This window comes from Balaenoptera ricei, chromosome 13 (genome assembly GCF_028023285.1).
Source record: "Balaenoptera ricei isolate mBalRic1 chromosome 13, mBalRic1.hap2, whole genome shotgun sequence".
In the NCBI taxonomy this organism is placed as follows: domain Eukaryota; kingdom Metazoa; phylum Chordata; class Mammalia; order Artiodactyla; family Balaenopteridae; genus Balaenoptera; species Balaenoptera ricei.
Window position 1 is genome coordinate 57,520,931 of NC_082651.1, and position 25,665 is coordinate 57,546,595.

General features: G+C 35.6%; 1 protein-coding gene across 1 annotated transcript in view; it reads left to right on the top strand.

Annotated features, from left to right (window-relative positions):
* PSME4 (proteasome activator subunit 4) overlaps positions 1 to 25,665 on the top strand; it is a 102,088-nt gene that overhangs the window by 72,314 nt on the left and 4,109 nt on the right. The window contains exons 27-44 of the mRNA XM_059943351.1: positions 1,144 to 1,275; positions 2,243 to 2,452; positions 3,618 to 3,754; positions 4,861 to 4,914; positions 5,190 to 5,319; positions 5,970 to 6,051; positions 7,204 to 7,357; positions 7,911 to 7,980; positions 8,834 to 8,959; positions 9,498 to 9,650; positions 11,525 to 11,629; positions 12,184 to 12,275; positions 13,155 to 13,286; positions 13,659 to 13,867; positions 18,717 to 18,802; positions 20,675 to 20,803; positions 21,843 to 21,998; positions 24,901 to 25,069. Coding sequence (XP_059799334.1) covers positions 1,144 to 1,275; positions 2,243 to 2,452; positions 3,618 to 3,754; positions 4,861 to 4,914; positions 5,190 to 5,319; positions 5,970 to 6,051; positions 7,204 to 7,357; positions 7,911 to 7,980; positions 8,834 to 8,959; positions 9,498 to 9,650; positions 11,525 to 11,629; positions 12,184 to 12,275; positions 13,155 to 13,286; positions 13,659 to 13,867; positions 18,717 to 18,802; positions 20,675 to 20,803; positions 21,843 to 21,998; positions 24,901 to 25,069 — 2,326 coding nt within the window. The remainder of the gene's footprint in view (positions 1 to 1,143; positions 1,276 to 2,242; positions 2,453 to 3,617; positions 3,755 to 4,860; positions 4,915 to 5,189; positions 5,320 to 5,969; positions 6,052 to 7,203; positions 7,358 to 7,910; positions 7,981 to 8,833; positions 8,960 to 9,497; positions 9,651 to 11,524; positions 11,630 to 12,183; positions 12,276 to 13,154; positions 13,287 to 13,658; positions 13,868 to 18,716; positions 18,803 to 20,674; positions 20,804 to 21,842; positions 21,999 to 24,900; positions 25,070 to 25,665) is intronic.

Consider the following 25,665-nt stretch of genomic DNA (forward strand, 5'->3'; position numbering starts at 1 on the left):
AATTAAATCACATTATGAAGGCCTGTCTGTGAAGGCCATATAATTCTTCCTAGGCATTCTGCTTGAGTTCTGGAAGCTGATACCATGTGAATTGTGGGGGTCCCTCCTTTCAGGTAGCATAAGGCCAAAAATTTATCTCTAAACACAGAGAACTGGGAAAAGTAAAGAGATTCATGTACAGCCAATGATTCTGTCTTTATAAAATAGTGTAAATTAGGAAACCAATCTAACCCAGAGATTTTGCCTAAAGTATTGTTTTAAAAAGTTTGAAATATGTACAGTATATTGCTTTTACTATAATCAGTTATTCATTACTATTTAACTAGTTCATGGATTATAAATTTATACTGAATCTTTTGTTTGGGTTAAAAATATGTGGCCTATACTTAAGGCTTGCATTGAAAAGGTTAAGTTGTTCTGTGTTTTGGAAAGTCTTTGATTTTCCTTGTGCAGACACAAGAGAAAATCTGACTCTTCTCATTAAGAGTAACTCAGAATAAAAAGTTTAATAGTCTGCTGATTATGTTACTGAACAAATGCATATCAGTTCCATTCAGTCTCTCCTTTATCAAAAGGTTATTTGAACCAGTGTAACTTTTTTTTTTTTAATTTTATTTTTTTTTTATTTTTGGCTGTGTTGGGTCTTTGTTGTTGCTCGCGAGCTTTCTCTAGTTGCAGCGAGTGGGGGCTACTCTTTGTTGGGATGCGCAGGCTTCTCGTTGCAGTGGCTCTTGTTGCGGAGCATGGGCTCTAGATGTGCAGGCTTCAGTAGTTGTGGCACGCGGGCTCAGTAGTTGTGGCGCACGGGCTTAGTTGCTCCGCAGCATGTGGCATCTTCCCGGGCCAGGGATCGAACCCGTGTCCCCTGCATTGGCAGGAGGATTTCTTAACCACTGTGCCACCAGGGAAGTCCCTGAACCAGTGTAACTTAAACCATGGATGTGGTTGGTGGTAATTTGCTTTCCTTCTGATAAAAAGATTATCATTTACTCATTTTTGTTAAGTTATGTGCTTTGGTATATTTTTCTGTTATTACGACAACATTTAAATTACCACTGCTTTGTTTTAATGATTCATTTAGAAATTTTTTTGTAGTTTGTCTACCCTTTAATAAAAGTCGTCTGTTAATAACTCTTTCTTTAGGTCAGAAATAAGGCCCAGCAAACATTTTTTGCTGCCTTGGGAGCATATAACTTCTGTTGCAGAGATATCATTCCCCTGGTTTTGGAGTTCTTACGGCCTGATAGGCAAGATGTCACGCAACAGCAGTTCAAGGTATAGGGTTTTTTGTTTTGTTTTACTACGAAATTTTTCAAACGTAGAGAAAAGTTGAAAGAATTTCGCAGTAATGGAATTGCTGACCCCCAAGGCAGATGTGTAATTCAAGAATGTTGTAGAGGATCTAACTCATTGGGTGATATGTTGTCGACCTTGTGGAGAGCAGTTTAAATGGACAAAATCAGACAAGTCAAGTAAGCTTAAAATTGGAAACTGTCTATTAGGTCAGTAAAATTGAAGTTACAGTGACCTTATAAGAACTGTAAAGAGGATTAGAGCCCAGGGTGGTTAGGAAGCCAGATTGGAATTGTTCAGGTGAATGTTCAGGAAATAAAATGTTTTGGTACTAATAGCTCTTTTCATTAAAATGGGATACCTTAGAAAGAGGTACCTACTGTCATCAGAATCATTCTGATTGATTGAGCTCCTATGAGTAAAAAGTACACAGTATAATTAAGTAACCTAGTTTTTATATACTTAGAGAAATACTTGGCAACCAGATTTAACCACAAATTTTTAAATTATCTTTTAAATTAACCACAATTTTTTAAATTTTTAAATAATTTAAATTATTTTAATAATTTTAAATTATTTTTTAAATTATGTTATACCCTAAAATGCTAAGAGTGACACATTTCACAGCCTTTATAAATGTAGTAGAAGAGAATTAGAATGGAAGCTATGTCCATAAAAGCAATATTTTCACATTTCTATGTTACCTCATTAATAGCCTTTCTTTGAGCTAACCCTCTGTTAAATGACTTAGAGAAAATATTACTGGATTGCACTTAAGTGTCAAATTCAGGTTTCTAAAAGTAACGTGTTAAATGTGGAGACCTCTTTTATAACCAGTACCAAGCATTTAAATAATCAGTGTTTAGTAAATTTGAAAACAACATGTAAGTGAGTTGGCTACAACTAAGCAGTGCCTCTTATTTCCCATATTGATCATTTTTTCCTGCAGGGTGCCTTGTATTGTCTCCTTGGAAATCACAGCGGTGTATGCTTGGCAAACCTTCATGATTGGGACTGTATTGTACAGACTTGGCCAGCAATTGTTTCTTCTGGGCTTAGCAAAGCAATGTCCCTGGAAAAGCCATCAATAGTGAGGCTATTTGATGATCTTGCAGAAAAGATTCACCGGCAATATGAAACAATTGGCTTAGACTTCACAGTAAGCAAAATCGTTTTTTTAATTCAAATTTTAGTGCAAACACTGCTGTGTCAAAATGCTATTATTTTCTTGTCTTTTTTTAGTAATAATATTCTTGGTGTTTGATTCTAATTTTTTTAAAGCATTTGTATTCTGTTTCCTTTTAGTGCTTTAGTGATCATTACTATAGATGGCAGGGTAGAGTAGGAAGTTGGAGCATGGCCAGGAGAGAACTAGGTGGTTTTCTACCAAGAGGCCACAGTGTTATTACATTGTTGCATTTACCATTATCCCCTGTATGTCTGCAGCCTCATTTTTCAAAGAGTTGGTTATATTTCAGGAGGTCAATTCTACTAGTCAAAGTCACAGACGATTGACCACAGGGTTCCATAATTTATAGTGAAGATTAAAATTGGATGATTTGACAAATGAAAAAGTAAATATCAGGTTCAGTGGAGCTCAAATGGGAAGAGATAGCAGATCATCATCCAAGAATTTTCAAACGCCTATTTACACACCCATCAGAATTGGGGATGGGTAAAAGAGGTGTGAGTGCGGTTGAATCCCCCTCTTTTCTGCAGTGATTATTTTTGACGTCCATAGTCAGTTTTAAAAACCACTGCTCTAAATATATTCCTTTTCTGCAAAACATACTCTTGCTATTTGTAACTGTTGTTAGATTATGCTTTCTTTTTAAATTTTTTTAAAAATTGACATGTAATTCACATACCAAAAAATTCACCTTTTTAACACAACAGTTGTGTGCTGTTATATACTATTGTGAATATATATATATATATATATATATATATATATATATTCACAATAGTATATTCTCAGGGTTGTACAACCATCACTACTCTAATTCTAGAACACTGTAATTACTCAGAAAAGGAAACCCTGTACCCAATAATTTTTTTAAATTAGTTTTTATTGGAGTATAGTTGCTTTACCTGTACCCAATAATAATTGCTTCCCATTCATTCCCCCATACCCCTAGCCCCTGGAAACCACTAATCTACCTTTTTTCTCTGTGAATTTGCCTGTTATGGACATTTCATCTAAATGGAATTATACAGTTTGTGGCCTTTGGTATCTGGCTTCTGTCACTCAGCATAATGTTGTCAAGATTCATCTGTGGTATTTCAGTACTTGATTTTCCTCTCTGGCTTTTCTTTTTAATAAGATTCCAAAGTCATGTGTCGGAATAGCAGAATTACTTCAACAATCAAAAAACCCCTCTATCAAACAGATAATGCTTAGCTCAGAAGAAATTAAAGAAGGACTTAAACGCCAACAAGAAAGGAATGCTGATGCCCTAAGGTAATTATGAATGCCTGCTTATCATGATGTATAACTTTATAGATAGTAGGTTTTAAATATCTCTAAAATATAGATGTACTATAACTACCTAATGAAATTTGCACATTGATTCTGAAGAGATACCAAAATGTTAAGAGGTAATTATTGTGAAGATCCCTGATTGTCACTTTCCGCTATGGAGGTAGAAAACACCATCTCACGATAAAGTTATCTTTTTAAATTATTTATTTATTTATTCAATTTGGTTGCACTGGGTCTTAGTTGTGGCAGGTGGGCTCCTTAGTTGCAGCTCAAGGGCCCCTTAGTTGCAGCACATGGGCTCCTTAGTTGTGGCATGCCAACTTTTAGTTGCAGTATGCATGTGGGATCTGGTTCCCTGACCAGGGATCAAACCTGGGCCCCCTGCATTGGGAATACGGAGTCTTATCCACTGCACCACCAGGGGAGTCCCTAAAGTTATCTTAATATCATATGTTTTTTTCAACATGAATTGATTTTTCTTTTAGTACACATATCCCGCTCATTAAATCTTAAATTCAAGTTCAACATGTTTATCTCTTCATATCTCTTATAATAACTTTTTGATCGATAACATTTATACAAATTTGTTATTAGGATATTAGTAAACTGCTTTTAGATTTTTGGGACCAAAACACTTCAATTGTAACACTCAAGCAGGAGGCTTCCTAACTTTATTTTTTTCATTGCCTTATGAATATGCTTATTAATTTTTTTCTAACAGTTCTATATAAATAATAAACTTTATAGCCTACCTCATGTATACCTGGGTTGTTACATAGGTAGACCACTCCTAACCAATTGATGACTGCTCACGAATTTACTTTGGAATGTCCGCTCAGGAATGGTTGAGTCGCTCAGTGTACTTAGCACTTTTTTTTTTTTTTTTTCCTCTGCCTTTCATTTTCTTTTCCCAGGGTCACGCATCTGCTTTCACTCTGGCTTTCTTCTCACCAGACCCTTTATAGTCTGGTGATGAGAAGAGGAGGGTGAATTTGGCCAGAATTTGAATTTATATTACATTATTTGATGTTCATCTTAGTATTGTATTAAAACAATACCTTACCTGAATTTTTTTTTTTTTAAAGGAACTATGAAAATTTGATAAACACTTTGCTAGATGGTGTGGAGCAGAGAAATTTGTAAGTGCAAAAATATATTTTTTTAATTCTCAAACTTATCTTCAATATTATAGGAAGTTTCTACCCTGAAGGCCATGAATGACTGTCAGAAAAAGTTGTAGTCTGATTCATGAGTTTAGAAAGTATGGGGCTAATGATAGGAGCAGTACTTTTCAATATACCTATTTTGATTCTTGGGAAACTTAAAATTATAGTGTTTTAAATATAGGGTTGTTTTTTTAAAGTGATTTTATGAATGATATGTTTTGTGATTTCCCCCCCCCTCCCCTTTTCAGGCCCTGGAAATTTGAACATATAGGCATTGGGCTTTTGTCTCTACTCTTGAGAGATGACCGAGTGTTACCCCTTCGTGCCATACGTTTTTTTGTTGAGAATCTCAACCATGATGCAATTGTAGTTCGAAAGGTAGATACTTTATTTTAGCTATAATCTTGGGTTAGAAAATTTTTGCCTCACCTGATATCTTGAAGTGTACTGATTTGAAATCTACCTCTGTTGGTTCCGAGATGATAGTAATTCATCCAACAAATATATGAGGAGGTGTTCAGGTGCTGTGCATTTCAACACTGGAGATACAGCAGGGGACATGTTTATAGGTTAATCGGAAAGATTGACTTTAAAAAATTAATTACAGGTATAACATGTTACAGGAAGGGAAAGGTATCTGAGGGATACAACTAGTTGGTTTTAACTTGAAAACTGTTAGAGGTAGGGTGCAAGATGGGGCTGACCTGACCTGGCACATTGGGAAAAGACCCTTAGGAAGAAATGTTTAGGCTGAGATAGGAAGAATGAGCAGGAGTTGGTTTAACAAAGAAAGGATAAAAGTTTTTTAGGCAGAAACTAGCATGGATGAAGGTTTAAGAGTAAGAGCTGCAAATGACTCAGTCCAAGTCAGAGTTAGCCCTCATGTGGCTGTGCTGCCAGATGTCAGTGGGTGAGGTATTTCTCTGCTTTGGAAAGAAACAAAACCCAGCTTCTGCTTTTGATCAAGGGAGCAATCATTTGAGAGATTTAAAATTTTGATATATGTGCCTTACCTGCTTCTTTTTTAGATGGCAATCTCAGCTGTTGCTGGTATTCTTAAGCAGCTAAAAAGAACCCACAAAAAGCTGACCATCAATCCCTATGAAATCAGTAAGTGCTATCAAACGTAATGAGTAGTGCTTCTCAGTCAAACTTGGAAAGTTTCTTTGAAATGTATAAATTACAGTTCTTGATCTCAAGTATTTTTCTATACAAAGTATAGAAGTATAGGAAGATTTTAATATGAAGTATGAAATAATATTATAAAGGGAAAACAGTTGACTTAGTAAAAACTAGTGATAACAAGTATTTATAAAAATAGATGGCTCTTTATGTCTTTATAATACATAAAATGTGTAGCTTTTACACACTCTGGGTACACATGTCATCTACTTACTTATCTCATCAGCTAAGCAATTATACTAGTTATTTATCAAACTGTATTTCAAAGGCTTAAAATACCATTACCATTTAACTCATCAATATGTTAAGTGTTTCTTCCTCAGTAGTAGGATTAGGGGCAAGGTTAATTTGATTTTGGAGGGAGAAAAACATCATTTTTATTACTTTGGCTATCAATTTTTTTAATCTCTGATAACTCCTGAGATATTCAAACAGCTGTCTTCAGTTTACTCCCAACCCCATTTTGGGAGGGAGTGTAGCTGTGCACCAACTACCACCTTTATTTTGGAACACTATAAAATGGTGTTAACTAAATGTGGGAAAGACTTTCATTTCATTATACTCTCTACTGCTAATCTTGTTTTACCCTCACTTGAAACACATGTTTGTAAGTCTCATATTAAATGAATATTTAATGGTCCCAAAAAACAAGTGTGTGTAGGTGCATGTGTACGTGTGTGTGTGTGTAAAGAGAGAGAGAGAATGTCAAAGTGTACACATGGTGAAATGTTAAAATTGGGGGCATCTAGTTGAAGAGGGTATATGGGAATTCGTTGAGCTCTGTAAATAATTAATTCAAACCTAAAAAGTTTTAACAAAATTAATCCTTTCAATTTGGGTAAAAGGGATGAAGTATGGATCAAACTTGACTTTTTCCCCTCAAATAACTATCCCAACACCATTTAGTGGATAATCCCATCTTTCCTTCTCTGATGTGAAATGCCTCATATGTATGTGCTTTTGCCTTGAGCGAATTTTAACAGAGTCTTGTTATGAAGATAAAGTCACACTAGCACTATTTGAGAATAATTATTGCACAGTTATTTTGAAGTTCACGAAATGTAATTGTCTTTTCCTTAGGTGGATATCCTAAGCCCACCCAAATTGTTGCTGGTGATAGACCCGATAATCATTGGTTGCATTATGATAGCAAAAGTATACCAAGAACTAAAAAAGAATGGGAGTCAAGTTGCTTTGTGGAAAAAACTCACTGGGGATACTACACCTGGCCACAGTAAGTTGCAACTTGCCATGCACCTTATTATTAAACAACTTATCTTTGATATAATTTGTTTTATCATCTGGATTTCTAGGGAGGTTCTGAGGCAGTTGAAGCAGTTAGAGGTCCTTTGTCACCAAAGATACACAATCTCTAGCTTTTTCCCTCTTCCCTCTTCCTCTTTTTCTTTGTTCTTGCCAGTGCTATATACCTCATCCTGCCTCTTTCCTTGTCTTTCCACTGAAACCCTTAGACTTCCTTAGTCCACCATTATACATCTAAGGAGTTTGTTAATAGTTGCTCTAAATTATATTCCTACCTATTAATACTACACATGTCTAAACCAGCCCCAAGAAATACTTATTTGTCTCTTATTGACACCAATAATCTATGTCATTAGGATGCAATGACCTGAGATTTTTAAGGTGGAAGACTGAGTGATATACTCATAACCCACAACTTAGCATCTGATTAGAGTTCATTAAAAGTGCCTTCTAATGCTTTCTGTCCATGAAGCTCTAATGTTGTTTCCTATGTGTATTACAAATATAAACTCTTAACTGTGTAGGAATATGGTTGTTTATGCTGGTGTGGAAGAGCAGCCTAAGCTTGGCAGAAGCAGGGAGGATTTGACAGAGGTAAGCATTTAATTTCACCATGTGTAAACACTTACCTGGTTCAGATGCATCTTACTTTTGGCCCCTGATTTATATTTCAAACTAAGTTCATGGGTTTTTTTCCCCCAATTTGTGTATTGCAGTATAGCACAGTAAGTATTGGTAAATGTGCGCTCCCTTACTCCCCAGCAACCGTCCCCCCTTCTGTTAGGACCAGTTAGCACAAGTCTTCTATATCTAAGGTCACTCCCAAGTTACTACCTACTTAGCACTCGGGTACTGGCTTTAATTTTTTATTGCGTATAAATGATGGATACTCAGTAAATAGATGTTTGTAGATTTAAGTCGGAACTTCGTAGTCTTTGTAGAACTCCTTTATCATTTTGAAAGTTGATGAAGGGCTTTTAGGTTTATGTCTTCCTCAATTAAGTTAATGTTGTAGCTTTTATTTTCTAATTCTGAGCAAAGTTTACCTTTTAACTGCTGATATTTTATAAATATGGAAATAATTTCCTGGGGTTTGGTTTGCAGTTTGGAGGATTTTCCTAATTTGCACAGAAATTGGCACAATAGCATTAAGTCTTCATTTCTCAAGCAGAACATTTTCTGGTTTTATTTCGCAGTTTGAGAAGTGGAATCCAAACTTGAAGAGCTGAAGGAAAACTTTTAGCTATTCCTAGGATTTAGCATTTTTAGGAGGCAATATTATTTTGGTTCCAGAAAGGCTCTATGAGAACTAAAAATTCTTTAGAACAAAAATAAAAACTTACTGTTGAGTTTCAAAACTTTATGGTTGAATTTTAATGTTTTCAGAATCGTGTTTTTAAATAGATTTTAATCCCTGAATGTTGTTCTTTTTTTTTTAACTTTATAGGCAGAACAGATTATATTTGATCATTTTTCTGATCCTAAATTTGTGGAACAGTTAATTACTTTTCTATCTTTAGAAGACAGAAAAGGAAAAGATAAATTTAATCCTCGACGTTTTTGCCTCTTTAAGGTAACTATGTTATTTACATACCCTTTTCATAAAGCTTAGTGACTATCAATTTGTAGGTTCATAAGTTTTAAAGTATTTGTTCAAAGTTTGAGTTCAGTCATCTGTTATCTTTATCTAAAATGACTCTGGAAGTAATGGCTATCATATTCATCTTGGCTTAAGGTCTAGGACTCAAAAAAAACAAGCTTTTTAGTATTTATCTCTAATATTTGTAATTAGCAGTAGAAGCAAAAAACCAAAACCCACAAGACTATGCATTTCATGTTTATTTGATTTTTTTTTGAGGTGTGTGTGATATTTTTAAGGTTAGAAAGATTATTAATTTTTCTTTCACTGATCATATTTTAATGTAATGTGGCAAATGACAGTGTTTTTACCATTTTAACTTACAGACATTGTTAAAACAGTTAAGTTCTATGGGGGAGAACATGGAGTTTTTTAAGCACAGTGGTCATAACAGCAAACAAATATAAGCATGTGATACTGGAGATGCTAGTCGTTTGAGTACTGAAGAACTTTCTTATTTTTATTTGCATAGGGTATATTCAGAAATTTTGATGATGCCTTTCTGCCAGTTCTGAAGCCCCATTTAGAACATTTGGTTGCAGATTCACATGAGAGCACCCAGCGATGTGTTGCAGAAATTATAGCTGGTTTAATCAGAGGCTCTAAACATTGGACATTTGAAAAGGTGATGTAATTTGTACAGTGCATTCCCTCTTAAAGCTGCATTATCCATTTATGCAGCAATTCCCAACGCGTTAGGTATTAACACCTAGCTCAGTCCCTCAGCCTCCGCCACCACTGCCCCTCTGCCAGCATTCCGGTGCCACCTCGGGCTGGCGGTCCTCAGGAGGGAGCAAGGCGACAGGTGGCCGGGCGGGCGGCTGATGGGGGCAGCGGCGGGGCGGACAGTGGTCCTACCGCTTGTCTCGTCTCCATGGGGTTAGCCCGTGGCGCCTGTGAGCTCTAAGGTGGACAGCAGGTTTGTGTGTTTATCAGAACATATTCACGGCTGCATCAAGGGCACACACATCTTTTAAAAAAAGAAAAAGATGTTAACACCTAAAATATGAAATGTTTAACTTCATATTGCTTTTGAGTATAGGTCACAAAGTCGTGGTCTATAGGTGGCATTGAATATCTTTTAAAATCTGAATTATTTTCCATCCTGTAAAAAAGATTTTAGTTTCTCTTGAGAAATAGGAAGATCGTGGAATACTGGTCCCGCATTGCTGCACTGTATCAGTTGGCTGGGGCTGTGCATGGGTTTCTCCCTTCCTGAGGCACTCTCTAGCTTCTCATTAAATCTTTTCTCTTAGCCTCTGTGCTAATTTACATTACTCATTTGGTCTCGTAGATGGTTTGAGTTTGACAGCCTTTTTTTGAGTATCTGTCTTTTTAATTGTAAGATTAAGTTTTACATATCCACCCTAAGGTTAGTTTCTTAGCAAGATGCACTAGACTGAAAATAACCTGGTAAAATGTCCAGAATGCCGGAGTAAAAGGTAGGCTGCCATTTTTCAAAGAAAAGACGCAAATATTGTTTCTGGTAAACTTAATTACACATATTTTTTAGGAGGATTATCAACACTTTTTAATATATTAGTTTAGTTATACATATTCGAATCATGTATTAAACTATTCGTTAGTTTGTAATATTGCCATTTTCCTGCTCCCATATGAAACAGTTTTATTTAACCATGTTCATATATATCCTTGTCATCCTGTCTCTGTCATTTTTGAGTCACCTCATTTCTAGAACACATCTCATTTCCGTATGTTATTTAAGATATAGCTTGTTTTTTTCTTTTTATTCAGTGCCTAGTGCTACCACTGGAAATTTTATCCCAAGCCCTCTCTCCCCACTTGTCCTACGTAGGTCCTTTTGACTAAAGTATAGTCCATGGACTTGCAGCTTGGGCATCACTTGGGAGCTTATTAGAAAAGTAGGATCCCAGGTCCCACCCTGAGCTAATGAATCAGAATCTGCATTTTATCAAGATCTCAAGGTGATTTGTGTTCTCACTAAACTGTGAGAAGCAGTTTAGTGTTTAGACACATATATATATTCACAGTCTCTGTATAACTGAACACTTTTAAAATGCTATTTATAGTCATCCAAAACTTGGAATTTAAAGGTTATACTTCAGGCTAATACTAAATTGTATTGAAAAGTCATCGCTTCCTATATTAGGTTTCAATCAAGTGACCTCCATAAGCATGCAAAATACAGAGATGACTGAGGTTTTGTTTCAGCCCAGTGTACTATGTCATTCAGACATTTAAAGAGAGAACTTTTTAATAGTATGAGAGATTTTGTAAGAAACCATATAAAGTGTCTCCTCTTTTCTGATTTTTTTTTTTTGGAAAAAGATGGCCTTATTACCTGGATATGTATCATGGTAACATGGTGAAGTTACTTTCTTGGATTATTTGGGTCTTCTAAGAAATAAAGGAAGTATCAGGTTGTGTATTTGTATGTGTGTGTTTGGAGAAAAAGATAGTTGAAGAAAAATGTTCTGAGTATCATTAACTTTTTCCTGTGTATTTTGTTTTGAGTAGGTGGAGAAGCTTTCGGAGCTTCTGTGTCCTCTGCTTCGAACAGCATTGTCCAACATTACAGTAGAAACTTATAACGACTGGGGAACTTGTATAGCAACGTCCTGTGTAAGTTCTCCTATTCATTTTTGTGTCTCACTGATCTATTCAAACTGTTTCATACCATGTCTCAAAATGTGTAAAATCTCATTATACCTCTTGAATCCTGAAATTTTATCATCTTACATGACTGGAGATGGTTCTGTTTAGCTTTTTAAATAAGCCTTGAGTGATAACTCTTAAGTGATTGTTATACCTTCTCTGCCATGGTAATTGCATTATTAGATTAAATGACAAGTCAAATCCTATATCTAGAAGTGTAACTTACATACAGTAAAAGCCAGATGATACAAGGTTATAGGTATTATTTTTGACACCTTATATGTCCAGGGCAGTTATACTTTGATTTAAGAGAGTCCATTTAGCTAACAATTTTCTCACTGTTAATCTTTCTAACATGAGCTATAAGAATACATTTGGATTTGACTTGCCTATGAGTTTTAGTTTGATTTTCTTCCTCTATACTTATATTTATTTATATTTCTAAAATAACGATGTCTGATTTATTTGAAAAATTGTATGACCTCTGTTTTAATTGCTGCTGCTTTATATTTTCAACACAGGAAAGCAGAGATCCCCGGAAACTTCATTGGCTTTTTGAGCTGCTGTTGGAATCACCACTGAGTGGTGAAGGAGGATCCTTTGTAGATGCATGGTAAATGAGAAGGAAGCTTATGAGGTTAACAAAAGATTTTACAACAAAAGATAACATCTTTGTTCTTTATGTATAAGTAGAAGTGAAATGTCTATACTCCTAAAGGCTACATAATGTAACACTTTCTTCTGGGAGATGACCATAGTTCAATTCAATACAACATATGATTCTAAATACAGTTATTTCTCAATTGAGAACAAGTAGGAGAAATGGAGGCAGCCTGAGCAATTCAAACATAAAGTAGGTCCAGCCTACTCCGCTGTCACATCTTTTATATCAGGACTGCTTTTTTGTACCATGACAGTATCATTAACTTCTTTATCACATGTTCTAATTTTTCACTCTTTCCTATTAGGAAAGAAGATAGTAATCCTTTTAAGAAAAAATATGCTTGGTCATAAGGAACTGCAAAAATTACTGAACAAGAGGACAAAATCTAGATAATCCTGTAACAAGAAGAATAATTTTTTATTATTATTAATTAGTGAGGAAACTTCTGCTGCTTAGAGATTAACTCCATGAGTATTCTAAAGTCAGTGTTTCCTTTGATTGTATAGCAGTGGAGATGAAATGAGATACAGAGAAAATGATGTAGAAAAAATTAATAAAATCTTCCTAAAGGTGCTATTCTAAATTGTTAGTTTGAAAATGAAACAATTTTTAAGTGGAATACAGACATCATTAATCTATACTGTCAATATGTAAAAGCAGGACTTCCCTGGCGGTCCAGTGGTTAAGACTCTGCACTTCCACTGCAGGGGGCACGGGTTTGATCCCTTGTCGGGGAACTAAGATCCCACATGCCACAGGAAAAAAAAAAAAAAAACATGTAAAGGTAGAGACGGGCACTAACACAACTCTACTGTCCTTTACTTTTAGTCGACTCTATGTCTTGCAAGGTGGCCTTGCCCAGCAGGAGTGGAGAGTACCTGAGCTATTGCATAGACTACTGAAGTACTTGGAACCCAAACTCACCCAGGTTTACAAAAATGTCAGGGAAAGAATAGGGAGGTAGGTATTATTTTCTCTGTGGTGTGGTATACCTCTTGAGTTCTTTTTATCAAATATTAATGTCTAGTAATACATACTGGTTATGTTACTGTTGAGTTTCATGATATCCTCTTCTTCAGATTTTGTTTTATATTGTATTGTGGGACATTAGACAAGAGTCTCTGAATGTAAAATAGAATGGTAGTGTGCTCACAAGCCAGTGGGGAGTAGTCACCACACTGTAGTTTTTAATACCTCAGAATTGTGTGCACAGGCATAAGACCCTCTCTAGGGATTGTCTTGGGAAAATTTACTTTGGTTGGGTCATACTTTTGAACCTTAGTTTTATTGATAATGTGGATCTCTTCTTATTATATGTATTTTATTTTACAGTGTGCTGACCTATATATTCATGATAGATGTTTCTTTGCCAAACACTGCACCAACAGCATCCCCTCGTGTCCCTGAGTTTACTGCTCGAATTCTAGATAAATTGAAACCCCTCATGGATGTAGATGAAGAAATTCAGAACCATGTTATGGAAGAAAATGGAATTGGTGAAGAAGATGAACGAACCCAGGGCATAAAACTCTTAAAAACTAGTGAGTGGCTAAACTTAGTAGAAACTCCCTCTAAAAACAGACATTTTAGATTATCCTATTGACTTCTCCCCCCTCCCCTTTTTATTATGGTAAAATGTACATAATATAAAATTTATAGCTGAGTGGCATCAAATACATTTACATTGTTGTACAGCCATCACCTTCATCCATCTTTACACTCTTTTCATCTTGCAAAACGGAAACTCTGTACCCATTAAACAATAACTCCTCATTCTCCCCTCCCTCAGACCCCGGCAACCACCATTCTACTTTCTGTCTCTGTAATTTGCCTATTCTAGTTATCTCATATAAGGAGAATCATACAATATTTGTCCTTTTGTGTCTGGCTTTTTTCACTTTGCATAGTGTTTTCAGTGTTTATCCATTCATCTGTTCATGAACATTCAGGTTGTTTACACCTTTTGACTATTGTGAATAATATTTCTATGAGTATTAATGTAGAAGTATGTTTGAGTCTCTGCTTTCAATTCTTTTGGGTGTTGAAAGCAGAATTGCTAGACCATGTGGTAATTCTATGTTTAATTTTTTGAGGAGCCACCAAGCTATTTTCCACAGTGGCCACACCATTTTACATTCCAACCAGCAGTGCAGAGGGGTTCCAACTTTTCCACATTTTTGCCAACACCTGTTTTCTGTTTTTATGACTATAGCTCTCCTTATGGGTGTGAAGAAGGTATCTTGTGGTTTTAACTTGCATTTCCCTTATGACTAGTGGTTGAAAATCTTTTCATTGGCTTATTTTCCATTTTTGTTTCTTCTCTGGAGAAATGTCAAGTTCTTTGCCCATTTTTGAATTAGGTTGTTTTGTTGTCGTTGAGTTGTAGTTCTTTCTATATTCTGGATATCAATCCCTAATCTGAAAATGATTTGCAAATATTTTCTCCCATTTTGACTCTCTTGATAGTGTCCTTTGATGCACAAAAATTTTAATTTTTTTTTTTTTTTTTTTTAAACATCTTTATTGAAGTATAATTGCCTTACAATAGTGTGTTAGCTTCTGCTTTATAACAAAGTGAATCAGTTATACATATACAATATGTTCCCATTTCTCTTCCCTCTTGCATCTCCCTCCCTCCCACCCTCCCCATCCCACCCCTCTAGGTGGTCACAAAGCACCGAGCTGATCTCCCTGTGCTATGCGGCTGCTTCCCACTAGCTATCTATTTTACATTTGGTAGTGTATATATGTCCATGACACTCTCTTACCCTGTCACATCTCACCCCACCCCCTCCCCATATCCTCAAGTCCATTCTCTAGTAGGTCTGTGTCTTTATTCCCGTCTTGCCACTAGGTTCTTCATGGCCTTTTTTTTTTTTTTTTTCCTTAGATTCCGTATATATGTGTTAGCATACTGTATTTGTTTTTCTCTTTCTGACTTACTTCACTCTGTATGACAGACTCTAACTCCATCCACCTCATTACAAATACCTCCATTTCATTTCTTTTTACGGCTGAGTAATATTCCATTGTATATATGTGCCACATCTTCTTTATCCATTCATCTGTCGATGGACATTTAGGTTGCTTCCATGTCCTGGCTATTGTAAATAGAGCTGCAATGAACATTGTGGTACATGACACTTTTTGACCTATGGTTTTCTCAGGGTATATGCCCAGTAGTGGGATTGCTGGGTCGTATGGTAGTTCTATTTGTAGTTTTTTAAGGAACCTCCATACTGTTCTCCATAGTGGCTGTATCAATTTACATTCCCACCAACAGTGCAAGAGTGTTCCCTTTCCTCCACACCCTCTCCAGCATTTATTGTTTCTAGATTTTTTGATGATGGCCATTCTGACCGGTGTGAGATGATATCTCATTGTAGTTTTGATTTGCATTTCTCTAATGATTAATGATGTTGAGCATTCTTTCATGTGTCTGTAGGCCATCTGTATATCTTCTTTGGAGAAATGTCTATTTAGGTCTTCTGCCCATTTTTGGATTGGGTTGTTCGTTTTTTTGTTATTGAGCTGCATGAGCTGCTTGTAAATCTTGGAGATTAATCCTTTGTCAGTTGCTTCATTTGCAAATATTTTCTCCCATTCTAAGGGTTGTCTTTTGGTCTTGTTTATGGTTTCCTTTGCTGTGCAAAAGCTTTTAAGTTTCATTAGGTCCCATTTGTTTATTTGTGTTCTTATTTCCATTTCTCTGGGAGCTGGGTCAAAAAGAATCTTGCTGTGATGTATGTCATAGAGTGTTCTGCCTATGTTTTCCTCTAAGAGTTTGATAGTGTCTGGCCTTACACTTAGGTCTTTAATCCATTTTGAGTTTATTTTTGTGCATGGTGTCAGGGAGTGTTCTAATTTCATACTTTTACATGTACCTGTCCAATTTTCCCAGCACCACTTATTGAAGAGGCTGTCTTTTCTCCACTGTATATGCTTGCCTCCTTTATCAAAGATAAGGTGACCATATGTGTGTGGGTTTATCTCTGGGCTTTCTATCCTGTTCCATTGATCTATATTTCTGTTTTTGTGCCAGTACCAAACTGTCTTGATTACTGAAGCTTTGTAATATAGTCTGAAGTCAGGGAGCCTGATTCCCCCAGCTCCATTTTTCGTTCTCAAGATTGCTTTGGCTATTCGGGGTCTTTTGTGTTTCCATACAAATTGTGAAATTTTTTGTTCTAGTTCTGTGAAAAATGCCAGTGGTAGTTTGATAGGGATTGCATTGAATCTGTAGATTGCTTTGGGTAGTAGAGTCATTTTCACAATGTTGATTCTTCCAATCCAGGAACATGGTATATCTCTCCATCTATTTGTATCATCTTTAATTTCTTTCATCAGTGTCTTATAGTTTTCTGCATACAGGTCTTTTGTCTCCTTAGGTAGGTTTATTCCTAGATATCTTATTCTTTTTGTTGCAATGGTAAACGGGAGTGTTTTCTTAATTTCACTTTCAGATTTTTCATCATTAGTGTATAGAAATGCAAGCGATTTCTGTGCATTAATTTTGTATCCTGCTACTTTACCAAATTCATTGATTAGCTCTAGGAGTTTTCTGGTAGCCTCTTTAGGATTCTCTATGTATAGTATCATGTCATCTGCAAATAGTGACAGCTTTACTTCTTCTTTTCCGATTTGGATTCCTTTTATTTCTTTGTCTTCTCTGATTGCTGTGGCTAACACTTCCAAAACTATGTTGAATAATAGTGGTGAGAGTGGGCAACCTTGTCTTGTTCCTGATCTTAGTGGAAATGGTTTCAGTTTTTCACCATTGAGGACAATGTTGGCTGTGGGTTTGTCATATATGGCCTTTATTATGTTGAGGAAAGTTCCCTCTATGCCTACTTTCTGCAGGGCTTTTATCATAAATGGGTGTTGAATTTTGTCGAAAGCTTTCTCTGCATCTATTGAGATGATCATATGGTTTTTCTCCTTCAATTTGTTAATATGGTGTATCACATTGATTGATTTGCGTATATTGAAGAATCCTTGCATTCCTGGGATAAACCCCACTTGATCATGGTGTATGATCCTTTTAATGTGCTGTTGGATTCTGTTTGCGAGTATTTTGTTGAGGATTTTTGCATCTATGTTCATCAGTGATATTGGCCTGTAGTTTTCTTTCTTTGTGACATCTAAAAATTTTAATTTTAATGAAGTCTGATTTACCTCTTCTTTCTTTTGTTGCCTTTGCTTTTGGTGTCATGTGTAAGAAATTGTTGCCAAATCCAGTGTCATGAAGTTTGTCCCTTAAGTTTTCTTCTAAGAGATTTATAGTTTTAGCACTTACATTTCAGTCGTCAGTCCACTTTGAGCTAATTTTTGTCTATGGTATAAGATAAGGATCCAGCTTCCTTCTTTTGCTTGTGATACCCAGTTTCCCAGCATCATTGGTTAAAAAGACTGTCGTTTTTTTCATTGAATAATCTTGGCACTCTTGTTGAAGATTAATTGGCCATATGTGTGAGCATTAATTTCTGTGCTCTCTGGCGTATTCAGTTGGTCTCTATGTCTGTTCTTATGTCAGTACCACACTGTTTTGATTACTATAGCTTTGTATTAAGTTTTGAAATCTGGAATTGTGAGTCCTCCAACTTTGTTCTTTTTCAAAATTGTCTTGATTATTGGGGGTTCCCTGTTGGGTTTTTTTTGTTTTTTTTTTTTTAAGATAAACTTGTTTTTTTTTTTTTTAAATATTTATTTATTTATTTGGTTGCACCGGGTCTTATTTATTTATTTATTTTTATATTTATTTTTGGCTGTGTTGGGTCTTCGTTTCTGTGCAAGGGCTTTCTCCAGTTGCGGCAAGCGGGGGCCACTCTTCATCGCGGTGCGCGGGCCTCTCACTATCGCGGCCTCTCTTGTTGCGGAGCACAGGCTCCAGACGCGCAGGCTCAGTAGCTGTGGCTCACGGGCCCAGCTGCTCCGCGGCATGTGGGATCTTCCCAGACCAGGGCTCGAACCTGTCTCCCCTGCATTAGCAGGCAGATTCTCAACCACTGTGCCACCAGGGAAGCCCCCCTGTTGTTTTTATATCTAAAATTTTTTTCAAGGATTCTAAGTATAAACAACTAACTTAGTCATCAGTTTTGCTTTGTTAGGATTTTTGAAAGCTAGTTTTAATTTGTACTTTGTGTGAGTGTTTGTAGACCATTAATAATTTGCTGATTCATTCTTTGAGGGTGGCTTCAGTCCCGTAGATTAGTTGATACCATTTGTTATGGATCCTGTCACACTGCTGATCTAATTTGTGAGGTAACACAGACCTCTTTCTTTACACTGAAGAGCTATCAGAGTGGCTGACACTAGCATTATAGAATCACTCTACTTTGTAGTCTCTAACTGGATAGCAAAGACTGACTCTTTGTGTTTGTTTCCATAAAGTATTGAAATGGCTGATGGCGAGTGCAGGAAGATCCTTCTCTACAGCAGTCACTGAACAACTTCAGCTTCTACCTTTGTTTTTTAAGGTAAGTTTATGTCTGAAATTAAAAATGCATCCCCTTTTGACCTTCAAAAGGAATTTATAATTATCATCAGATGGTTGATAGGTTTTCAGACTGTGTATGATTTGTTTGCATCTCTGAAAGGTAGAATAGTCACAGGAAAATCATTAGGTGTTAGTGGTTAAATATTTGTTGAAATAATCTTTCCAATATTAGGTAAGTGTAGGATCTTGACAGTTACATGAAAAGTCTAAAGACAGAACATTGTTTCACCGAGAGCCAGTTTCAAGTAATAGTTTAGGAAAATATTGATAGCTTTAAAAAAAAAAAAGCCACAATGACATTTTTGAATATAGCTATTTCTGACTTTTTAATTCAACGTATAATACGTTTGAAAATCAAAATGTTCAGTATATTGTATTTATTTTACATTGCTAAATGGCACTATATATAGTTGGTTCTAACAAATATTTGCAGGAAGTAACTTGTGTCTGGTAATCATATTGAAGTTTTATTTGATGCAAGATATAACCTGAGGTGGTTTTAATTATTCATCTATCCAGTCAGTGGATAAAGCTAGTAAACTAAGATTATATGGTAGTTTCCAAAATTATAGTTGGTAGTGATGCTGTGGTTGGTTGTGGTTAAGAAAACAGTCTAGTCTTATTGCAAATTGGGAAGGCTTGGCACAGACATCACCACTACTTGACAATTATTGGTCAGTACAGTTGTTATTATTTAAGAAGGAGGGCCCTTGTTACTGTTTATTAGCAAATGGCATGCTAAACTTTTCATCTGCCATGGTATATTTTGTCTTTAGGAAATTTCAAAAAGATAACACTCCTGGAAATTTTCGAAGGATTCACTACTAAAATACTTTTTAAAGTGCTCTGTAGGGCCTGATACCCATGGATACCTTTGGGATCTTTTGGGATATAAAAGTGGACAGTAGCCATTAGTGTATAGATAGGTCTTTGTTACTTGTAGGTCCTTGGTGTAGATATGGTTTGTCTTTAGGGCAGTGGTGCCTAAACTTTTTTCCACTACCACATAGTGGGTATGGAACATGATGTCATATGTTCGTAAATGGGTAATGTGCAATGAATGTTGGGATAGCTGGAGTTCCACCCCTTTTCTTCACTCAGAAAAAAGTCAGAAAGCAAATAGTATATGAGAATGAGGTTGATAGGATGATTTATTTGAATCCACTTGAAATTTGCAAAAAAATGTGTATCATTAGATTGCTGTACTGCATAATTTGCTAGTGACGGGCCTAACAATTAACCTGAATATACAAATATCGAGGTTGAGAATCTCCTTTAGGCCTTCATGGTAAGTGGGATCTGGGATATGCAGGCATCAAATAGTTGGGGAAATGTGAGCACTACTGAATATATTTTAACTGTAATGAATTTTTATGTATGATGTCATTACAGGTTTTTTAAATAAGAGACTTTATCTTTCAGAGATAAAAATAACTTTTTTTGGGTGGGGGGCATGCTGTGTGGCTTGTGGGATCTTAGTTCCCTGACCAGGGTCTGAACCCGTGCCCCCTACAGTGGAAGCACAGAGCCCTAACAACTGGACCGCCAGGGAATTCCCGAAAATAAAATATTTATGGATGAAATATGTCTGGGATTTGCTTCAAATAATTTAATTGGGGGATGGGGAACCACAGTGGAGCAAAAAATGAAAGAATTAGCCATGAATTTGTCATTGTTGAAGAAGTGATTGATTCATGGGGATTCATTATACTATTCTCTAGTTTTGTGTATGTTTGGATTTTTCTGTACAAGTTGTTAAAATTAAAAATGTAATTTCTTTCATGTAAGGATGCCTTTGTACTTATTAGCTATTTCTCAGTTTATGTCTTTGTTTTTTGTTGTTGTTCTCTAGATCGCCCCAGTGGAAAATGACAATAGCTATGATGAACTGAAAAGAGATGCAAAGTTATGTTTATCACTAATGTCTCAGGGGTTGCTTTACCCTCATCAAGTGCCTTTGGTACTTCGGGTGCTAAAACAAGTAAGAGTGTATATCAAACACTTATATCTTTGGTTTACAGTTCTAAGAATTTCACAAAGTCAACTGCGGTACACACAACACCTGTTACTTGCATTCATTTTGAATCTTCTTTTAGTATGAGAGGAGACATATGTTGACCAAAGAAACAGATTTAGAATCTGTACCTGGCTCTGCCACCGAATTCTGTGACATTGGGCAGGTCACTCAACCCTAAATTTTCTATATTCATAAAGAGCTAATTATTGAAGCACCTTGGATACAAAGTGCTTATGAGGGAGGGGGTGGGCATTCTCTTTTACCATTTCCCCTTTATTTTATTCACTTGTATTTTCTGATCTGTGGTAGAAAGACCTAAGTGAGTATATATTTTCTGGCTGCATTTTTATTTATTTATTTTATTTATTTTTGGCCATGCCGCAAGGCATGTGGGATCTATGGGATCTTAGTTCCCCGACCAGGGATTGAATCTGCGCCCCCTGTAGTGGAAGCGTGGAGTCTTAACCACTGGACCACCAGGGAAGTCCTGTGGCTGCATTTTTAGTGTACTATGTGCTCAGCTTTATGCAGGTTACACATGTGTTATATAATATAAAAAATGGACATGTTCCCATGGTTTCCCCTGAAAGATATTTTTTAACAGCCTCAAATGGTATTTTTTTGCAGTAGAATTTAGTAGTTCTCAATTTTGTTTGCTTTCATTACCCTACCTACCGGCTACTATCAAAAGTAAAATAAAATAATGTGCAAGCATTGGAGGATTTAAGAGTCCTTAATTATAAATAATTCTTCTAAAATTGACTTTTATCTGTGTTCCTTTCCCTTTACTCTCAACCATTCATTCATACATTCAGAATAACTAACTTTTACCTGAAATAGCTTGTGCAGCCTTTTGTTTAGAAGGAAATGTAAGATGAGCTTGCTCTAGCTATACCTGTAAAAGTAGAGTTATGTTGGAAGTCTAGATTATTTGTAATTTCACTGTCATCTCATGTTCTTGTCAGCACTGTTTTCATTATTTCTACTAATTTCTCATTCACAGACAGCAAGAAGCAGTTCTTGGCATGCTAGATATACAGTACTGACCTACCTCCAGACCATGGTATTTTATAACCTGTTTATTTTCCTAAACAATGAAGATGCAGTTAAAGACATCAGGTGGCTGGTTATAAGTCTTTTGGAGGATGAACAGCTAGAGGTAAAATTTAGGTTATAGCAAACCGAAATTTAATAAATTTAAAGAAAGCATTATGGCGCCTCTTTTAAGAAGTATTTACACACTGATATGTAAAGTAAAAGTAACTTTAATTTTAACATAGCCCTGTGTGATTAGTTTTTATACCCCAATCATTTCCTGTAGTACAGATGGAAACAAACATTGGACATGTTCTTGTTCTGGCTTCTCTTTGCAATTGGGCAGATAACATTTATGAACCAAAGTTTTCTTAATCTATGAGATTGCAGGTGCTAATACTCTACTTACCTTACTGATTTTTAAAGGGCTAATAGGAATGTGTATGAGAGCAGTTTCCATGGAATGAAAATCTACACGTAGGTACTGTTATTCAGTAGATTTAAGATAACATTGTTGTCCCTTTTTATTTTCCTTGGTAGAGAAATTAAAGTCAACTTTTTTGCTGAAGTAGCATTAAATAAGATATAACTGTCTAAATTGGCCATAGGTAAAGAAAATGTAATTGAAAATTTTGTGAAATGTTTGCTTATTTTATTTTATGGACTTACGGGTTTTCCATGTAGTGGAGCACTCCCAGTAATTATCTGTATTTTATTTGAGAGCACTGAAAATAGATTTTTATCCCTAGGAAACTGGGAATGGAAATTTCTCCACCTCCCTTATGAACCTATGCATTTTGCATTCCAGCTTTCTTGTGTTCTGGGAGCAGATATGTCCAGTTCCTAGGGTACTCACCCAGTGGTTATAACTCTGACAGGCTTCGATTAAAATTTTTGTAGCTATCTGTAAATTTTTTTTAGAGTATTCTTTTTTTTTTTTTTTCATTAAACTTAAAGGACTGGAAATGGAAAGGTGGAAATCTCAAAAGTCAGTGTTTCCTACCTTTAAATATTATAGCAAAATGGACTGTTTTCTGGACTTCGTTTTAGAACATTTTTATAGATTATTCTTGTATTTTATTCCATGTAGTAGGCTTAAACTTAGCTGTTACTATAAACATAAGCATGACATTTATTAAAACTATCAGTTTTAAAACATGTGGTACTGAATATCAGTAATAATTAGCCAGAAGTATTCATGATAATATTGGGGGAAAAAAACTTTGTGGTAATCTAAATGAGAAATGTTTAAAGAAAACTTTATTAGATTTAAAGGAAAATTTTTAGAAATGTTGGGAAATTTTTTATAGATAAAGCTAAATACTTTTTTTGCTTACCTTGTAAAATTAATTATTATAGACATGTACAGACTGACCCTTGGAACAAAATATCACAAAAGTAGATGCCACTATTGGGAAAGAGAACAATTCAGTTAGAGGTGTTTGGGTAATTTGATAGCAGTTTGGAGAAAAGAAAATAGATTAGAACATCTCACACTGAAGTGTATTCTAGATATAGTATAGCTACACCCCCACCCCCACCCCAAACACACACTTTTTACTTAGAGAAAGTAGGAGAAATGAATTTGGATATTTATGTGAACTGTGAGCCGAGAATGACATTCTAAGTATTTAAGTCAATAGATTTCACAAATCCAGAGATAGACAAATCTGACCACAAGAATATTAGAAATTAGTTTAACTGGTCAAGCATCAAACTAGAGAACATTGTAGCATTAGAAGACCATTAAGACCTTGAGGAGTAGATAGTGGTGGTGGTATCATATATGTATGGGTGAAAACAATATAAGCAGTAAACAAAAGTGAAACCTCTCTTAATGACCAGAGAAATACAAACTTAAAACAATGAGACTATTAATTTCATGTTCTCTCCACCCACCAAAGACAAAAATGTGTAATAATAATAACCAGTGTTGGTAAGTTAAAACCTAGTATTCCCATTAGTTTTGTATCATGGTGTGTTAGCACTGGCTCTTTGAAAAGCAACCAGTAGCCACAAAATTAATAGTAAAATTGGAGATACATTGAAATTTAGTAATCCAAATTCTTAGAATTAGCCATGTCCTAAGAAAATACATTGCAATATGGAAAAATTATATAAATTAAGTGTTTTATAGCATAGTAGTGAGAAGTTGAAAGCATTCTAGTCAATAGTTGAGTATAAAAATAAAATGATGGTATGAAAGGAAATAATGCAACCAAGTATGAAGTAGTAAAACATTTTATAATGTATTTCATATAATAATGTAATAAAAGTAGCAAAGAATATGTTAAGAACCCCCAAACTGTCACATTGAAAAATTTAAGAAAAAATCTTTTGAATGAATAAGTAGCAAAGCATTTGAGTGGGTTTTTTTCAAATTATTATTGCCTTTCCTTACGACTATTTAAAAGAAATTTTTGTGATATATTTGAGATAACTTTTTACAGCTTTTTTGTCTTCCCAAAACTTGAGTTCCCATTTCAATTTGAAATGGACTGTTAAACACTCTTTATTTAGTACTTCTATAAACTGTATTTATAGTCTGACAACAGCCTGTGAAATTCATAAGAGTTAAAATGGATATAAATCTCTACTATGTATGCTAATTATAGAAATTATCCTGTATCTTTATTACCAGTGAAAGCAACAACAGCAGTTGTTTTAAGAGATGTAGAGTCTAGGAAAATTTTATTTTAATGTCAGGCTCTGGCACTGCTTTTACAGTCACACCCCAGATAAGAACTATCAGTCAGTGAGAAAATAATTAATGTATGGAGAAATTTAATTTTGTATAGCATGGTTAACCATTAAACTTTCTGCGAACCTGGTGTAGTGACTCATCCATCTTGAGGCCACAGACCCTTTGAGAATCTGATGAAATCTCTATTAAGAAACTGCAGAAGAGCATTTACACAATTTGTTTACAAATGTCAGGGAAAATCCCCACCCCAGTTCCCTTACCACTCTCTTCACTTCCCCAGGCTTAGGATCTTGGCTCTAATGGAAGTGATTGTCTTCTATAGGTTCGAGAAATGGCTGCTACCACCTTAAGTGGTCTGTTACAGTGTAACTTCCTTACCATGGACAGTCCTATGCAGATTCATTTTGAGCAACTTTGCAAAACAAAACTACCGAAGAAAAGGAAACGAGACCCTGGTTTTGTAGGAGATACGAATACGATTCCTTCTGCAGGTAACAAGACTGGTGGAAAACACCGTTTGGGAATTAACCAGGCTTAACTCAACAAATATTTATCGAATGCTTGTATGTGCCTAGGTCTATGCTAGGTACCGGGAATGGCTGACCCTGCTTTTGAGAAGCTTTGCATATAGAAGGCAAGACCTGGGGTGTAAAGGCTGAAATTGATAGAGGTACAAAGGAATGTGTACATGGCTGCATACAACTATTGTAGTAAATCAAGCCTGTACCCACCCACCTGAAATCTCTTTATAAAGAGAGGTATCCAGAATTAGTTATTTTGGAGGATCTAAAGTATTTGTTTTTAGAATTTATAACTTATGTGTAAATGTACAAGGGGAAAAAACTAAGTAAACAAAACAAGGCTTGCTTTCATTTGGAGAGAGGAAAATCATTACTTCACTAGGCATTTGATAGAGGGTGAGAACACTCATTATTCTACAGGAGCTTCCACTCTAATTGAGCATGAAGGTAAACAAGAGAATGAGATCTGATGACTGTGTCATGTTTAAAGAGAAATTTAAATGTGATTGCAAAGAAGCATCCAATCTTGCCACTGTTAACTACAAATAGTCACAAGAATAATGGAA